The 16,522-nt window shown below is 37.4% G+C and overlaps 1 protein-coding gene across 1 annotated transcript in view; it reads left to right on the forward strand.

Moving 5' to 3' along the window:
- Window positions 1-16,522, forward strand: part of LOC107098493 (ecto-NOX disulfide-thiol exchanger 2-like) — a 245,190-nt gene that overhangs the window by 63,430 nt on the left and 165,238 nt on the right. Inside the window, exon 2 of the mRNA XM_015396212.1 lies at window positions 772-861. Coding sequence (XP_015251698.1) covers window positions 828-861 — 34 coding nt within the window. The 5' untranslated portion in view covers window positions 772-827. The remainder of the gene's footprint in view (window positions 1-771; window positions 862-16,522) is intronic.

Raw genomic sequence — 16,522 nt, forward strand, 5'->3', positions numbered from 1 at the left:
TCCATCCATCCATCCATCCATCCATCCATCCATCCATATCTTTAGACACCAGGCGAGATTATATTTTCGCCAGCTTAGTCTCTGATTGTCTCGTCCTTCAAGCAATAAAATGAAAATTTAGATGTGAACATCTGACCATTTAAGTCCTTGAACCAAAATTAAAATGAGAAAGATCAGTAATGTCTTCCTCTCAACATTCAGAAGCTACTGTCAGCTGTGTGGATTGAGGTTTTGGAATTACTGTGACCTTCTCAGTGGTCTATGAGTGTGTTGGCAAGGCATGACTGATGCAGATTATCATAGTAGGAGAAATAAAATGACTGTGGTCATAGCTGCTACCCTAGGGTGTCTCTTGCTGGAGTGAAACGCATTAAAAAATTCTCTGTGCACCCATCTGGCAGTATTTTGTATTTCTTCGTTGATCCTCCCAGTCTGGGTGTTAATAGTAGAGTCAATGGGACCCACCCCAGCCTCAGAGCCCTCTCTGGCTCCACTGAGCTTCTGCTCCACAAAGCAGGGAGGTCGTGTCTTTTAGAGGAGCAGATGAATTACAGTCTTCTCCGGCTCTCTTCTGTCTCTGCTCAAGACAAAGCCTTCTTTTATGCCTGTCCCTTCCTAAAGCTCATCTCACTCGGTGTCCTTGAACGAGTGCCGAATGAATAAGCCGTGTTGTGAAGTTGTGCTTTGGGCGACTCTGAAGTTGTGATTAGTGAATAGAACAAACACTGGCTAATCAGGAATTTGTTCTGCTTGTTTTGTTTTCTGAAACAGATTCCTTATAGGAGCAGAAGAGCTGAGATCACGTTGTGCAACGCTCTATCTATAGGATGTACAAGGACTACAGATCAGGTCGAGTCACAGGTAAGAGGCCTCATTTGCCTGTTTGTAACTTAAAAACAGCTCCTAGAGAGCTTTTAAATGCTTAAAATTTCAAATCAATGAATTAGAAATTTTTTATTTTCCTCCTTTAGATACAAACATGGAAAATTATCCTTAAAGTCTCATTACAGAGTCTATATATCTTAAGAATTGTATTGTTGGGAACATTGTTTTAGTTTTGTATTGTCTCATTGCCATTCCCAATTAATTTAAAATGTACAGTAAATGTTTTTTTTTTATAATTTCTAAATGTTAATGATTAAGAAATGTTGATGCAATAAAGATATCTCCTCTGAGATAAATGGAAAAAATTATCAGTACATTAACTAATTACTAAACATTTTATAGCTGCAGCCTTGCAAAGAACCTGCATTGAAGGCAAATACATTCTCAAGAGGCTTTATTGTCAGAAAAGCAGAACATTTACCCGTTTTCCAACCATGACGCTTTAAAAGATCAAGGTTTAGTGTCTTGCAGTTAATGAACCCTTTGTTACTGTTAAGCATTAGCGATGGCTGCATCTCGATGTGGCATATTTCTGCTTGTAGGTTTAGGGCTGCATTGCACAACTAAGAGGAAAAGACCCAGAGTACCTCTAAGGTCTTTGACTTTACCTGAAATCACAGATGATTGAAAGTTCAACACAGGTGGCCGTTTCCACAGGAGGATGATCCTAAACACATCAGAACCGGTTTTGGAAAGGGATAAAGGAGGCTAACTTTGAGCTTCTGTAATAGCCTCGGCTTCAGCCCTGTGCCTTCGCACACCGACCAGGTGATCGGCTGCTGATTTTCCCATTTCTCTAACAGCAACTGAGGCATCTCATAAGAAGCATGTGAGGAATCCAGCAGGAGTTTTTTTCACATTATGTTTTTTACCCAAAGATAAGAAATTATTAAAAATTCAATTTTTCTAGTGACTTAATAGAGAAATTGTCATTTAAACTGTCTGCTGCTCAAACTTGGGCTTTACCAATATTTAGTTATTTAATAGATTTATTTATTTCTATGATGCTATCCTTATTTGGAAATCTTTACAAACAGTTTGCATCATCCAGTATCAACATTTTCACCTGAGGTTCAGAGCTTCTGCCGTGCACAGGCTCTCTGCTCTGTCACCCCTTATTATAATGCCATCCTTAAAGCAGCAAATGTGATTCAGTTCTATATTGGCCTTTTCATACCATTGCACATAAGCTAACACAAGGAGTGTTCAACACAGGAGAGCAGATAATGATTTTCATTAAACGCATAATTACCTTTTATACAACCCTGCTATTCATTGTGCATGAGATTAGACATGATATAACTATATTTCACTAAGTATCTGTTATTATAATTTTGAAAACATTGGGATCCTGCAGTGCATTGTGTGAAAGTAGAAAGTGAAAGATTACTTTGAAGAAAAGAGGCAGAGGGGGGAAGAAAAGAGCCTTTTTTGCCAGATTTTTTTGCCTGTGTCTGTCCTCCTCCATTACTCTCACAGCGCAATATGCAAGTCAGCCAGGTGATAATGAATGCCGCGTCTGAATGCTGCTCCTTCCTCTCATCATGTCTGTGTCTGCTCTGCTTTCTGAGATACATCCTCTTAATTTTTTGGCTTGGATTAAATCTGTGCCTGGTTTGTTCAGGAGAATCTTACAGTGAACCCTGCGTTAAAAGTAAGGTGGGGTCTGTCTTCATTAAAAGAAGCTGCAGTCATCCTGCTTTGAAATCTAATTTTGTCAAATTTAAATGTGATAAAACAACAATGCCTTTCAGGGGTATACAACTCCGCTTTCTGTGGCACTCATCATATTCACCTAATGCATTAGCATCTAGATTTATTGCTGTTATTTCTCTTCTTTCAACCTTTAGTTTCTGATAACTTTTAAGATCTTTTTCTTTATGTAGTATGTTTCCTGCTTTTAAACACCACTAATACTAGGGATGTCCCAATCCTGATTTTGAGGTCGTATCGGCCCGATCTTTTTTATATTTTCCTGTTATCGGAGCTCAGCTACATTACCTGACAAGTCGCGCTGATCTTTACAGCAACTGCCGTAAAGTACCCGCTAGTTACAGTTGACCGTAGTTGCGCAATACAAACCTCCCCGGCGGTGCAAAGCAAGTATGTCAGAAGTGTGGAAGTATTTTACTGTCGTGAGTGAAGACTGTCCTAAAGCTACTTGCAATGTCTGCAACATGGCAATTTCAAGAGGAGGTAGCAGCAGAGATGCATTTAAGACCACGTACTTGATTCGTCATTTGAAGACAAAACATGACAATGCTTATGAAGCAGTTTTGTAAAGCTGCAGATGGAAATGTTACTAAAGCAAAGCAACAAACGCTGGATGTTATGAGGAAAGACAAATACTCCCACAAAAATAGAGCAAAGAAGATCACAGACAGGTTGGTCAAATTTATTGTTACTGATTTTACTTATAAGCTACAGTAAAAGTGGGTCTGGGATAGCACTTTCTATTTGATAATACGGTACCAAGTCAGTGTTTTTCTTTTTACTTTTGTCTAAAATATTCAATTGAAGCTGACCTTTAATTCTGTGTAAGATTTTGATTTAATGGGATTTACAGTAGTAATAGTAATGTTTTTTGATTTAATATTAGTCTAATAAACAGTTTAGTTACTTGATCAAAATATATTTGAGTTTGATCAGTTTCAATACTAAAGAGAAAATATCGGATCAGGACTCGAAATCGGATTTGATTTGAGGTAAAAAAGATCGGATCAGGATCGGAGGCCTAAAATGCTGATCGGGACATCTCTACCACCAACAGTCAAATACTGCCCATAAAATGACCCTCTGTGTGAGTATTTACACTTCATTTGTAGTTGTTGTTGTTAGAATGGCTGGATGTGTTGCATAAATAACGACATAATCCAGTGCATATGGCAGCCCCTAATGCTGAAAAAGAAATATGTCACTGTTTAAGGCATAGTTTTGAATGGCTGACAGGCCGTTATGTCTTCTATCTGTTGAAAAGGTTAAGGAAATTTGATTTTAAATAAAAGGAATTCAAATTGACTCTGCTCGTTGGATTTGCACATTTATTCAAGGGATTTTATTTTCAGGTTCCTAAAGGGAATGCTTACTGGAACACCAACAGCGGTATTTCTAAGATGAGATATTATCAACAGTAAATATGTTTGCTTCTTGTTTGAATCCTTATTTGTAGAATAGACTTTTGAGATATTTTTGGATTATTCTTCAGATAGATAAATGTTTCAGGAAACTTTCTGTCATTGCTTGTTAAACCTGAACAGATTAAGCATCAGCTAAATTCTCTAAACCAGAAATGATCAGTCTGGGCTCTTATCCAGACCAGGTGAGCCGAGGGTCAATCGACAGCCATAAGGGAAAGAATCGAGCACAGGAATTTTTTGTACCACAGCTCATCAATCATTAAAGTTCAAAGCAAAATATTTCCTTTAAGAAGCTAAGAAAGAGATGTCTTTATTAGTTTTGTTGGCGTAGTCTTATTGGATCTGCAAGGAAAATATAGAATTGAACAATTCATAGCAAAACAAGTGGAGAACAAGCTAACATTAGCCTAGCATCCACACAAAGTTTTTCCTGTTTTGCACAATATGATGTGTTTCTACGTAAGTAATTTTTGTAGCAATATCTTCCACGTCCAGTAGTCTCCCAAAAATACATAAAATTACATATATGCCTGTTAAATTAACGGTTTATCAGAAAAGACTATTGAAATCCCAGCTCTGAATATCAAATCTTAATAAAAGGTTTTGACAATATATATTTATAATATTTAGATTAATATTTGTATCAATATTTATGCAATATACTCTTGTTACATGACAGAAGTATGCACATCTTCTTTATTACAGTAAATACTCATATGTTAATGCAAGGTAGGTTTTAATGAGCATGATAAAAATATACAATTCATTCCAATAACTTTAAAGGCATAGTGGAGGATGCTCTTTTTCTGGATGGAGCATCAAAATAAGTGGTCCTCCTGATTGTCAATCATTCTGGTGATATGTTTACATACTGTAAGGCCGTCCTACGCGCCCTCTCCATTATCACTTACCGGTGGTGAGTCTGATATAGTAGAAAAATTGCAAATCTTCGTTTGGACAGCAACTTTAAACAGAGCGTGCACAAGGAGAAATTGGCTCGTGCACGCTGTCACATGCATTTAGTAGCCGTTCCCTCTTGGGAGCGGGTACAGGGTTGTGCATGTGTATTATTTTTTTTAAGTGGAGAGGGAGGGTCTTTTTAAAAAATTTGCGAAAATCCTTCATTATACCTTTAATATTATATAATATGTTATAATATATCCATCCATCCATTTTCTAGCACGCTTATCCCGAGTGGAGTTGCGAGGGGTGGTAGTGCCTATCTCCAGCAGTCAATGGGCGAGAGGCGGGGTACACCCTGGACAGGTCGCCAGTCCATCGCAGCTCAACACAGAGACAAACATGACAAACGCACACACTCACACCTAAGGGAACTGTAGAAAAGCCAATTAACCTAACAGTCATGTTTTTGGACTGTGGGAGGAAGCCGGAGCACCGGTAGAGCACCCACGCATGCTCAGGGAGAACATGCAAACTTCATGCAGAAAGACCCCGGGCCGGGAATCTTCTTGCTGCAAGGCACCACTGCTACCCACTGCCCCACTGAGCAGCCCATATAATATATATAAAATTGTATTATATGATGAAATACTCTAAAAGACAGAGGTGGTTGTAACGTTCTAAAAGGGTAAAATAAAGGATAAACTGAAGACATTAGATAAGTAAAAAATTATTTCACAAAAACCACATTAAGCGTCAGTTTTACACCAAGTTGTTTTGTGTAAGTTTTATCTCATTTTTTCTGTTTTGATTGTTTCCTCCTTTTGTTGCCCTTTGGATGCCTACTTTTTATTTCTTTCTGTAACGCCACTTTTTTTTTCCTTTTTTAAACAATAACCTTTTATTCTACTTCCCCAAACAAACAGCTGCAGGTATAAGATGATCTTCATATTTACATTTCATGAGGCATTTTCTTCTCCTACTTGTTCAGCACTTTTGATGTTATCCACAGGTCAGTTTTGAAAATTGACACTTAAGAAGCTGTCCTTTTAACACCATCCACCCTAAATGATGCTTTAAGTTAAGTAAATCATTCTGTTTTTAGGCTGCATTAATGATGAAATTATTGCCTTGTTGGTCTTTAGCACAAGTTTTAATTGCCAATTTTCACTTAAAAATTGATTTTGCTTTTATAAGAAAGTTTTGCAGCAGTTGAATACAGTGAGTTAAAGTTGTAAAACTAAGAGCCCAAATGTTCAATTTCCTCTACTATGGTCTATTTGTGTTGCAGTAGTTTTCAAAATGAGTGATTCTCTGGCCCTGAGGGATGTTAGGGCACTGCTAACAACATTTCACCAGTGCAGAAGGGTTAACAGTTGTTTTGCACTCTGTGTGAGACCCATTTCCATCAATATTCATGCTGAGGGGAAATTCTCCAGAGAAAATCCTGGCCTCCTTTCAGGTTTAGCCTAATCCTGTTCCTGGAACCAATTCCGCCATCACCAGCACACCTGTAGCAGTTTTCCTCCCCCTCCATTATCATGAACGCTGATGCAAATAAAGTGCACTTTCTCAAAACATCTTGACTAAATTTCTTTTTTTTTTATGTTGCTTTTTATCTTCTATCCGAGTCATACATTTCTCCACACAGGAAAAAACAACTGTTATTTTGAGAAATTCACCTGCAGAGTCACCTCAACCTTTCCTGTAAGGATCATCACCTGCAAACCATCAATCAGGCTGCAGGGAGATAAAATGAGGAGAGGCAGGAGGGAAGGATTGTGGTGTATAATTAGAGAGGGAAGGGGTGAGGAAGAGAAAGGTCAAAAATAAACTTATGAGTACCATCGAAGACAGAGATGTGTTCTCTAACCTCTAGGAATTTTAATGCTGACTTGCTTCTTAAGTTAAAGCAAAGTAGATGACGTTTATTTGGCAGTGCAAAAAAAATTGCAGATCCTATCATAATGCTTTAATTTTCATAGTGGTGACAACTTCCAGTTTTCTTCTTCTGGAAGAGGGAAAGACATCATCACCGTGGGATTTGGCATCTAACTCCAAAAAGTCAGCTAACAATTTCGAAACTCCAGGGATAAAAAAGGCATCAATATGTCATGGAGAAGCAAATATTAAAGGAGAGGAATGCTTGCTAAGACAAGAGGAAGGTTATGCCTCCCCAAGCCCTTTTTAAATTTAACTGTTAGTGTTGTAGATTAGATGCAGCTTTTATTTATTATGCACTAATTAAGTTGGTATTATTGATCGTATAAATTCTTCTTATTTACTTAACAAATGTGTTCCACAGGAGACTTAGAGTAAATAGGATTTCTATGTTTTTTGCTTCACGACATAAAACTCGCATGACCTGTTTGATTGGAGTCATGATAAACACATCAGATGTTTAATATCCTGCCTTCTATTTGTCTAAAAAACATGGATGTCACGGCGTGCACGCTCGCTCTCGTATCCGACTGTAAAAGCAAACCAAGGCTGCTTTCATCTTCTGGGCACAGAGACCCAAATGAGCGTTTGATTTGAATGTTTTGCTACACTAAGCTGACCACGGAAATGACATTGTTGTGAAAATAAAAAATCAAGACACCAGACAAACATCCATTCCCCATGGACACCAAAATTGAATGAGAGAATGCACTGGCTGTTATTCATTATGACTGGCTGACAGGGGTAATTGAATTTTGCCTGGAAAACATTCACTTTATTTTATGACAAGCTGTTTTGGGTCTTAAAAGCACAGCAACAAGACTAAAAGGTTGAAGTTTAATGTTTAGTGGGGTTATTTTCATGACCATAAACACTAAATAAATCTTAAAAATCCTGGTTGATTGCAAAGTGTTTGTCTTTTGATTACTGGTTGTTTAATCTGTCCAAAGTTTCTGTACATCATGTTCTGTGTTATTTCCCCTGACCTATTTTAACTTGTGAAGCAAGTAGTTTAATCATCCAATATTTTTCAAAGGCTAGGATGCGATCCAAATGGTTGGAGGAACCCAGGTGCCCATATTTCAGTATCCGGTTTCTGAGTTGATTCCAAATATCCAGATTGCAGCAGATTCTTTATAAAACACATTATGCTGTTGGGTTACCTGCCTCTAAACAATTCAGTTCCGACTGAGTGAGTCTTCAGGAAACTCTGTCAGATTGGATTTTAAAGTTGAGGCTTTCTATGAAAGTTGGCAGGAGTTCTGATACAGGGTGTTCAATAAGAAATAAAGACAAGCGATGCTTCTCCACAGTTTGTTTTTTTTATTTATTTTTTCAATCTTTTGCCTGCAGTTTAATTTTTTTTACATTTCTCCAGAACGAGGAAACGCACAGGAAGGATACTTTATGTTTGCTTTTATTTTGCTAAAACCTGCTAAAGGCAGGTTTTCAATCAGGACTCGAATAACCTCAGTTAAACATACTGCTAATGCTCTTATTGGAAGGTTTAGATCAAAGCATATTTATTCAGGAATGATGAACTTAAATTGTAGGAATAAATCAAATTAAGAACCTGTTTCAAGACTGGAAAATGTTCACAGATTCTCTTCATCTGATCTAACAAAACTGAAGAATCTTTGTCAAAAAGTAAGACTTTAGTCCCTTTTATGTCACGGCCATATAGTGGCGGCCATTACGTTTCTTGGACTTGTACATTTGAGCCCCAAAATGCACCACTTATGGCAGATTTAGATGCTCCGACGCTGATCTATCCTGGTTTGCAAGTATGGAGGACCAGTTGCAGAGATTGTTTTCAGCTCCTTTCACTTCAACTCGCTCCAGCCGCTGCAAGCATAAAAAAACCCATTCCATGCCAAATAGTTAGTGTTTCGGGAGTAATGTAGCATAGGATGGTTCAACAAAGCATTGACTCTGAAGTGTTATCACAGTTTTCAGATTGTTACCAGTTAAGAAATGAAAAGGTCACTCACATAAACACATTAACGGTTGTGGTTGAATTTATTCATCTTCCATTTGTAAGGCTCTGGGAGGTTGTGAGTGGTGAGTGTAAACTATTTATTCTGATAGAAGAGAATAAGGCCTTTACAGTGAACTGTAAAATACTGTAAAATAATTCAATTTCACTGAACACTCTCATTTGGATGTATAATGTTAGGACAGTAGTTCACTATTTTTTGGAAAGTTTACTGACAAGATATGAAAGGTCGTTATAAGTTCCAGGTGTTTTGAATTAATCTGTCCATGAAAGAAAATGTTTAAATGCCATTGGGTTTAGTAGATGTTGAAACTGCCAGTAAGTGTCAGAATGCGGCAGCAAGGGCAGTGGAGATTGACTAGCGAGCATTAAAGTTAAAGAAAGTGCAGTGCTAAGGGCAAATTATACTTCTGCAACGGCACACATCAAATGATGCTTGGGTCAGTTTGTGAATCAGTTTTGCTGGTACGCTTCTGCACCGTCGGTCTGGAGTTTCTAGGGATGCAAAGCAGTTTCCCGCCAACGGCAAGGGGGGAGCCTATCAAGAACTCGTGAGAACTTCGGCGATGCCGGCAGGAGTGTTTATTTTCCAAAACAACAACGGCGCGTCTGCAAGATATCACAGTCATGGAGATGGATCTAGAGTTGCTAGACATCGAAAAAGGAACAGGTTCTAATAATGGAGTTGGAAAAACGACCACTTAACCTTTCGTCATAGTTTTTCATTGTAGTTGTTCCTCAGTTTTTAAAAAATGTCGCTCCCTGGCAACGAATCGTGAAGGATGACCACACAGACAGCCGGAAAGGCTGGAATCACAGCTGCTTTTTGTCAGCGCACTTCTCCTTGAGGTCGCGCGGGCTTGCGACTGTCCGACGCGTAGACACAATTTTTTTGAGGCGCGGGACGACGGTTGCAGAACCTCTGTGCGGGGCGGAGTGGTCACGCACAGAGACAGACTTGTCGGTTGCAGAGGCTAGGCGTCAGAAGCATAAATTGGTCTTTATACATGGGATACATAAGGAGCAGCAGAAAGACAGATATACATCCTACATCACTTGAGCAAACTGGAGTGAAAAAATATTTCTTGTCCCATTTTACTGACTAAATCTTACATAAATAACTGTCATGGTGATCTACACAGGATGTATGGCTTTGCTCTGTGGAGAACTATATTAGTATCCATTATCTATACCTGCCTGTTCCTGTAGGATCATAGGAAGACTGTTTCCTGTCTCCATCGATTGAGAGGTGGGGTATACCCATGTCACAGCGCTTGACAACACAGAGACACACAGGATAATTAATCATGCATGTACACACTCACGCATAAGGGCAGATTAGAGTAACCGGTTGACCTTAAAGTCACATTTATGGGCTGTGGGAGGGGTTGTCAGATAGAGACCATGCTTGCGAGGAGAGAATATTAAACCTCCATGAGGAAAGACTCCAGGCCAGGTTTCAAACCCAGGACCTTCTTGCTGCAAAGCAACAGTGCTAACAACTGCACCCTTCCCTGGTAAAATTACACTAAATCCTACTTCCAAGTTTGACTTTTCAGTAATTAAGTCTTGGGATTTACAGTCGATAAAACTGCAGCCACCTGCTGGCTCTATTGCATGTGTTTCCTACAGTACCTACTATTTTGTGTTTCCTGTTAAAAAAAAAAAATTGGTTGGTAAATTTTAACATGAATTTGCTCTCTAAGTTGTAATAAGTGGAACATTCTTCAACAGTATTGTTATATTATGTGCTATGCATAATAAAGTGTAAGTTAATGAGGAATTCAGTAGCTATAAATGAAATATACTTTTTTTTTATTTCAATTGCCAGAACAAAATGTTTAATAAATAAAGGTAGGCATCTTTACATCCAATTCTTTAGCAATATTACCGTAAAACTGAGGAAATCATCATAAACTTATGTAAATGACTAGTTTTAATGGGTTCTTAATTTTTTGTCTTTTAGGTTATCAATAATAAAGCTGTAGTTAAAAGGTGAAAGTAAATGTCTCAGCAAAATGTTCTTTTCTCAGAAATACTGGGAGAAACTGCCGGTGCTTGCAGCCAGTGAGAAGCTAGACCAGACAAACAACACTGACCAAAAGGGCTTAATACTCATGAATTTTAAACAAGCTGTTTGCATGTGAGGAACCTTGAAACCACAAACATTTGAGTCATAAAGCTCAAACAACAAATTGAGATCGAATCAAGGACACATGAAGCATCACTTGTTTTCTGGCTTTCCATACTAGAAGACATATGCGCCGTGGGTTAGATCATCTACAGAGATGCCTGTGTTATTAACAGGGAACAAGGGGAAGAGAGAGAATCAGGTCCTAAAAACAACTTTATCGTGCCAGATCTTTCTGACACGATCAGAAACAGTCAGATAGGGAAACTACATCTAAAACATAGCTAGTGTCACGGTGCTTCATATCTAAATGCTTTTGTGAAGAATGAAAAATTAAAGAGTTCAAGCTGCATGAATGAATAAGTATTTCAGACAATCCTTTAAAATTTCAAATTTAACACAAATATAATTAATTATACATCACATTTGAATGAGTACCTTACATGTATATTTTAGTGGTATAAAGTGGTATAAAGAAGTGAAAGTAATTTAATTATACCCCTTCTCCTTCTTACCATCCTTAAGCCCAACAATCTTCCCAATTCCTTCTTTATTCATGAGTCCAAACTACTCCAAAAGTCAATTAATTGAACAAATAAATTTGTTTATGGTACTCATAGACATACATATGCACATTGTATCTTTGTTACAATAATTTGCCATTCCCCACATAACCACAGCGATTGCAAAAGTAGGTATACACACATCTACAGTGACGAAGAGAACCCATTGATGTTAATCATCGTTCTTTCATCTCATATATTTTTAAGAAATCTAGTTTGAGCCGTTTTCTATACAGTCTCATGTTTGTAATTTGCTTTAACACAGAGTTAGTTCCATACTTTTCCACCATTTATCATAAAGCACATTGTTTTCATGTTTGTTCGAGCACGCAAGATTTTGAAATTAACATTATCCCTGTAGGTATACCTGACGTCTCTCTAAACAAAATGTTTTTAACAGCTAGTTGATTATTTCTCACTTTAAACATTAATTGGGAGGTATGAAATTCTACCAGATCGAATAATTTAGGTGAGCAGGATTTAATGAAAACAAAAAATGAACCGGTTGTGAGCAGTTCTATCCAGCAACATCATATAGAAGGCATGCATCGAGAAAGAAGTGAAAGAACTGTCCAAATACCGTAACGATAACTTTCATATAAAACAAGCATAGGTATTATTAATATGATTGTAATCAATAAACTCTTTGTGCTCCAATGAGGCTCATTTGTCAGATTAAAAGTAGTTTTTGAAAAGTAACATTTCAGATGGTATTACACTTGGTGTTAATTTAACCAACATTATATTTTATGGTCAAATAGGATAAAGTCTGAACTATGCTCTCGTAACACAAGGCTTTTTTGTTTAACACAGGAATAATTTCAAAGTTACTGTTGTTTTACTGTGCAAACCCTAATTATTCTGACCCATAGCATACTAGTGACCTTTTCTTGGTGTGCATTAAGATATATAGCTTTTATTGGAGGTTGAGGTAAGCTTTGTGGGGCCCAGTAGGCAACAGCCATATCAGGTGGAGACACTTGCCTCCAAGCACTGATTTAGCGATGTCTGTTGCTGATGCTTCCAGGGCAGGAGAGGACACTGTGATGCTTTGCTACATGAATGTACGGCTATGATGCTGGTACCCGTGATGTTGGTATGTACCAGCAGGTATTGGTAAAAAGGAAAATTCAACTGCATCAGCCACCATCCCTTTGGTCCCCTTCAGTTTTTGTATTTTCATGTTGTATAAAATAATTTTAAAGTCTGACATTGACCTATGTTATATAGTTGACCGTACCTAAGGTACAGTATATAACGTATATTTGATAGATACACTGTTTGGTTTATTTATGTTGTTGATGTAAATACCAAAATGACAAGTGTGAAAGTATTTGACATTCAGTTGACATTCGATATTTAATGAGCTATTCACATTAAGGAGTCGCCATCTCTCCAGAAGCCGTTTCTGAAGCAGGAATAAAGGAACCAGCTGACCGCCAGGCTGATACACGAGATAGCATTCTCATTGGTATTTTGCATGTCTCTGTACACAGCTAGGGCCTAATTATGGAAGCATAATAGCATTTGCTGTGCTATTTTTCTGGTGTAATTAATCTTTTGACTGAGCGTTGATGAAGCTTGTTCATTTTTTTTTTGTGTGTTGTTCACAGTATGAAAACAGCAGAGCATAGAAGTTTGAGTGAGGAAGATATTAATGTTCATGAAAATACTTTGATATAAAATTAGAAATGACTAAATACAGATTCTATTATTAGAGCGTTGATGATTAAAGGGGTAAGAAAGGTGACTCTGTACATTTGAGGTAAACTATCTCATCAGGTGCTGTAATTCAAATGTATATGTTACTAACAGTGAGTTTCTGGCTTCTGTTTTGAGATGATGCTAAAGTTTGCACCAGGCTTTGCTCTCTCTAGTTTACTTTGTATTCCTGATAAAACCCTATCTGTAACTAAAATGTCTTTCTTTAAGGGGGTCGGCTATGCAGATGCTTATTTGTGCTCCAGCTTTACAATTTTTGCTGATGTCTTGAGACATTGTTTCAGTATATCCACATGTTTTTATTACTTAAAGGTATAGAGGATGATCTTTTGTTTCTGGGTGGATCATCTAAATAAGTGGTCCTCCTAATTGTCAATCCTTCTGGTGATAAGTTTACATATGGCTGTCCTACGTGCTCGTCCCAAGTTAGCTATCTTTTTCTGCGCATGCGCACTTTCAGGGGTATACAGTATCCATGGTGAGCAACGGATTCAGCGGGTCATTGAAGCTCACCTTTCTAATTGCGATTCTTTGAAAATAGCAGAGGGTCATGAGAGAAAAAGAGACTACGAAGTGTATGAGAAGAAAAGAAAGGCCCCAGATGAGGCAGATATTTCCCAGAATGCTTTGCATGGAGAGCTCTCCTCGCAAAGCATTATGGGATTTGCTGTCACAGCGGCCCGCTGTCGTTACCCGACAGTGAAGGAGGAGTTACGTGACCAATGTGGAGCAAATAGTAGTGATCATCTGTCCAAACAGTCGGTTAACTGAGTTCACTATAAAGTCAACTAAATAGTCCTTCTCTATATAGTGATTAAAGGATTTAGGGGCGGATGTTCGGACACAGTGAGCTTGTATGAGTGTGAAAACAGCTACTTTTAAACAGAGTGTGCACGAGGAGAAATGGGCTTGTTCATGCTCTTGCACACGTTTAACAAGCGTTCCCCCTTGGTAGTGGGTACAGGGTTGTGCATGTGCATTTCCATATGCATAATCCCCTATATTATGAAGGGAACCAGTCCATCCTGCAGCAAACACCCACACATCATGATGGTACCGCCCCTGTGCTTCACAAATGGAAGATAGGCATTTTAAATATATCCGGCTTTTTGGTGCTGAATGCATTTGATGCATGAATTATGGCTTCCATCTTTCTTTTGAAGCTACGGCTTCTTCCTTTTTGAGTGGACTTTCAGCCAATGTCACACAGGGTTTGTTTCATTATAGAAAATGACACCTTGTCTCTTTTGTTCTGGGGTTGATTTACATGGTTTCCACCTTTTTATCTTCATGGATTTCTTTTTAATTTTGGCATGATGTTTGGCATGTGCAATGTTTGAGGTGTTGCCTTAAAATTAATCTGCAGTTTTGGCTCCATTTAACTCAGCTGTTCAGAATGAACTAATCCCTAATTATTAAAGGGGAAGTTTATTTATATTGCACATTTCCAACTCCTCATGCTGGACAACTAATAATGCAAGTGAAATATAAAAGATAAATAAACAATTCCAGAGAGTTATTAAAACAACTAAAACAACAATAACTGAAGCTGTTTACAGGAAATAGTTAAAATTAACATCTGCTAAAAGTCCATCCATAAATAAGTGTCTTCAGAAGAGTTTTAAATGTTTCAGTGTTGCTGCATATGTAATATTTATGGACAGATTTTTCCAGAGTCTGGCTTCTGCCACAGAGAAGGCTCTGTCACCTTGAGACCGGCCTCATGGTTCTGCTTGAAACATGAATGAAGCACAGTGTTCAGTGTGTGTAAACTTCAGACTCTGAAGAATGTAAATAGAAAAACAAAGTCTCTCCTTTTTCTGACATAGAAATAACATTGGTGCTCTTAGCAAACCAAAAACAAACCAAGTTAATCTTAGATATTGAATAAATAAAATGTTTATGCCTTTAAAATGCATTGATTTAATACACAAGCCTCAGGTTTTTAATTTTTATGTGTAAGTTTTTTATGTGTAATGGTGCATGTAACTAATAAAAAATATATCAGTTCTATAATCATTCCGTAAAGCTAAAGCCGGTTTTCTTTTATGCCACCAAATTATGTCTTTCATTAATACTCAAACCAGTATTAACCAAAATGTTTGGCTAAACTGAGGACAGTAAAAACTAAGTTACTTTCATTATATGTGTTTAATAAGCTGAAAAACCTTTAACATTCACCTAAAAACATTTGAAGAATTTAACACAAATTTTCGATATAGACCATATGATTGGTGCAACAGGATACCTCCCATAGTTCTGTAGCACCGCCTTTTTTAGTTAATAAAACTTAGTCTTGCTTGGGACCTAATTTGTCCTAGTTGTGATTTATGAATTGCCAGAGGTTGCAAGTTTTTGTTAATTTCTGATTGGAATGTTCTCAAAGAAGTGTTCTTTAACCACACTTTTTCCTTCCACTCAACTTTCATTTAGTATGCTTGGATACAGCACTCTGTGGTCAGCAACATCTTAAGGAATGACATTTTGTGGGCATCCACTTGCGGGGGATTATAAGTCCCTATCTGGATAACTAAGTCAGCAGTCTTGCCCATGGTGATGTGAGCTTTCATATAGCCATAATAATATATAACACTCATTTAATAAAATCCTGATTTAGTTTTTTTTTTCATGTTTAATTCTATATTTGTAGATATTTTTAGATGATTAACTGATTTACGATATTGCAAGGGCTTTATATAATTTGAAAAGTGTTTGAGAACCCGTTATAAGAAACCTTTTGTTTAGGTCAAATTTAAAAACTAAACTATTATACTTCAATTGTTTACTGACATATCAGCATTAGTATTATTACAGGTCCAACTATCTTATTGCAGTTGTCTTTTATAATGTTATCGCTACCTGCTTTCATTCTGTTTAATTACCCTCTATTTTACTGTTTCGTAGTGTAAAGCACTTGAAATTGTCTCATTACTGAATTGTGCCATTTGCCTTGCCTTATACAGCTAATATTACCTCAAAGTTCAGTAATGATGTGATATACATATCTATATCTATATAGATATAGATATATGGAGATAGATATAGATATATGTATATATATATATATATATATATATATACCGTAAATTCTCTAATATTGGCCTGTATTCCAATAGCGGCCGGGTCTCTAATAATGGCCGGTCTCGCTGTCAGAGGAGGTAAATAATGGCCGGTCTCTAATACAGGCCGGGGCTATAAACGTTTTTTCTGGGCATACCTCAACATTATACTTGTGGTAATAAGTAAC

Source organism: Cyprinodon variegatus, unplaced genomic scaffold (assembly GCF_000732505.1).
Source record: "Cyprinodon variegatus isolate N-32 unplaced genomic scaffold, C_variegatus-1.0 Scaffold783, whole genome shotgun sequence".
NCBI lineage: Eukaryota > Metazoa > Chordata > Actinopteri > Cyprinodontiformes > Cyprinodontidae > Cyprinodon > Cyprinodon variegatus.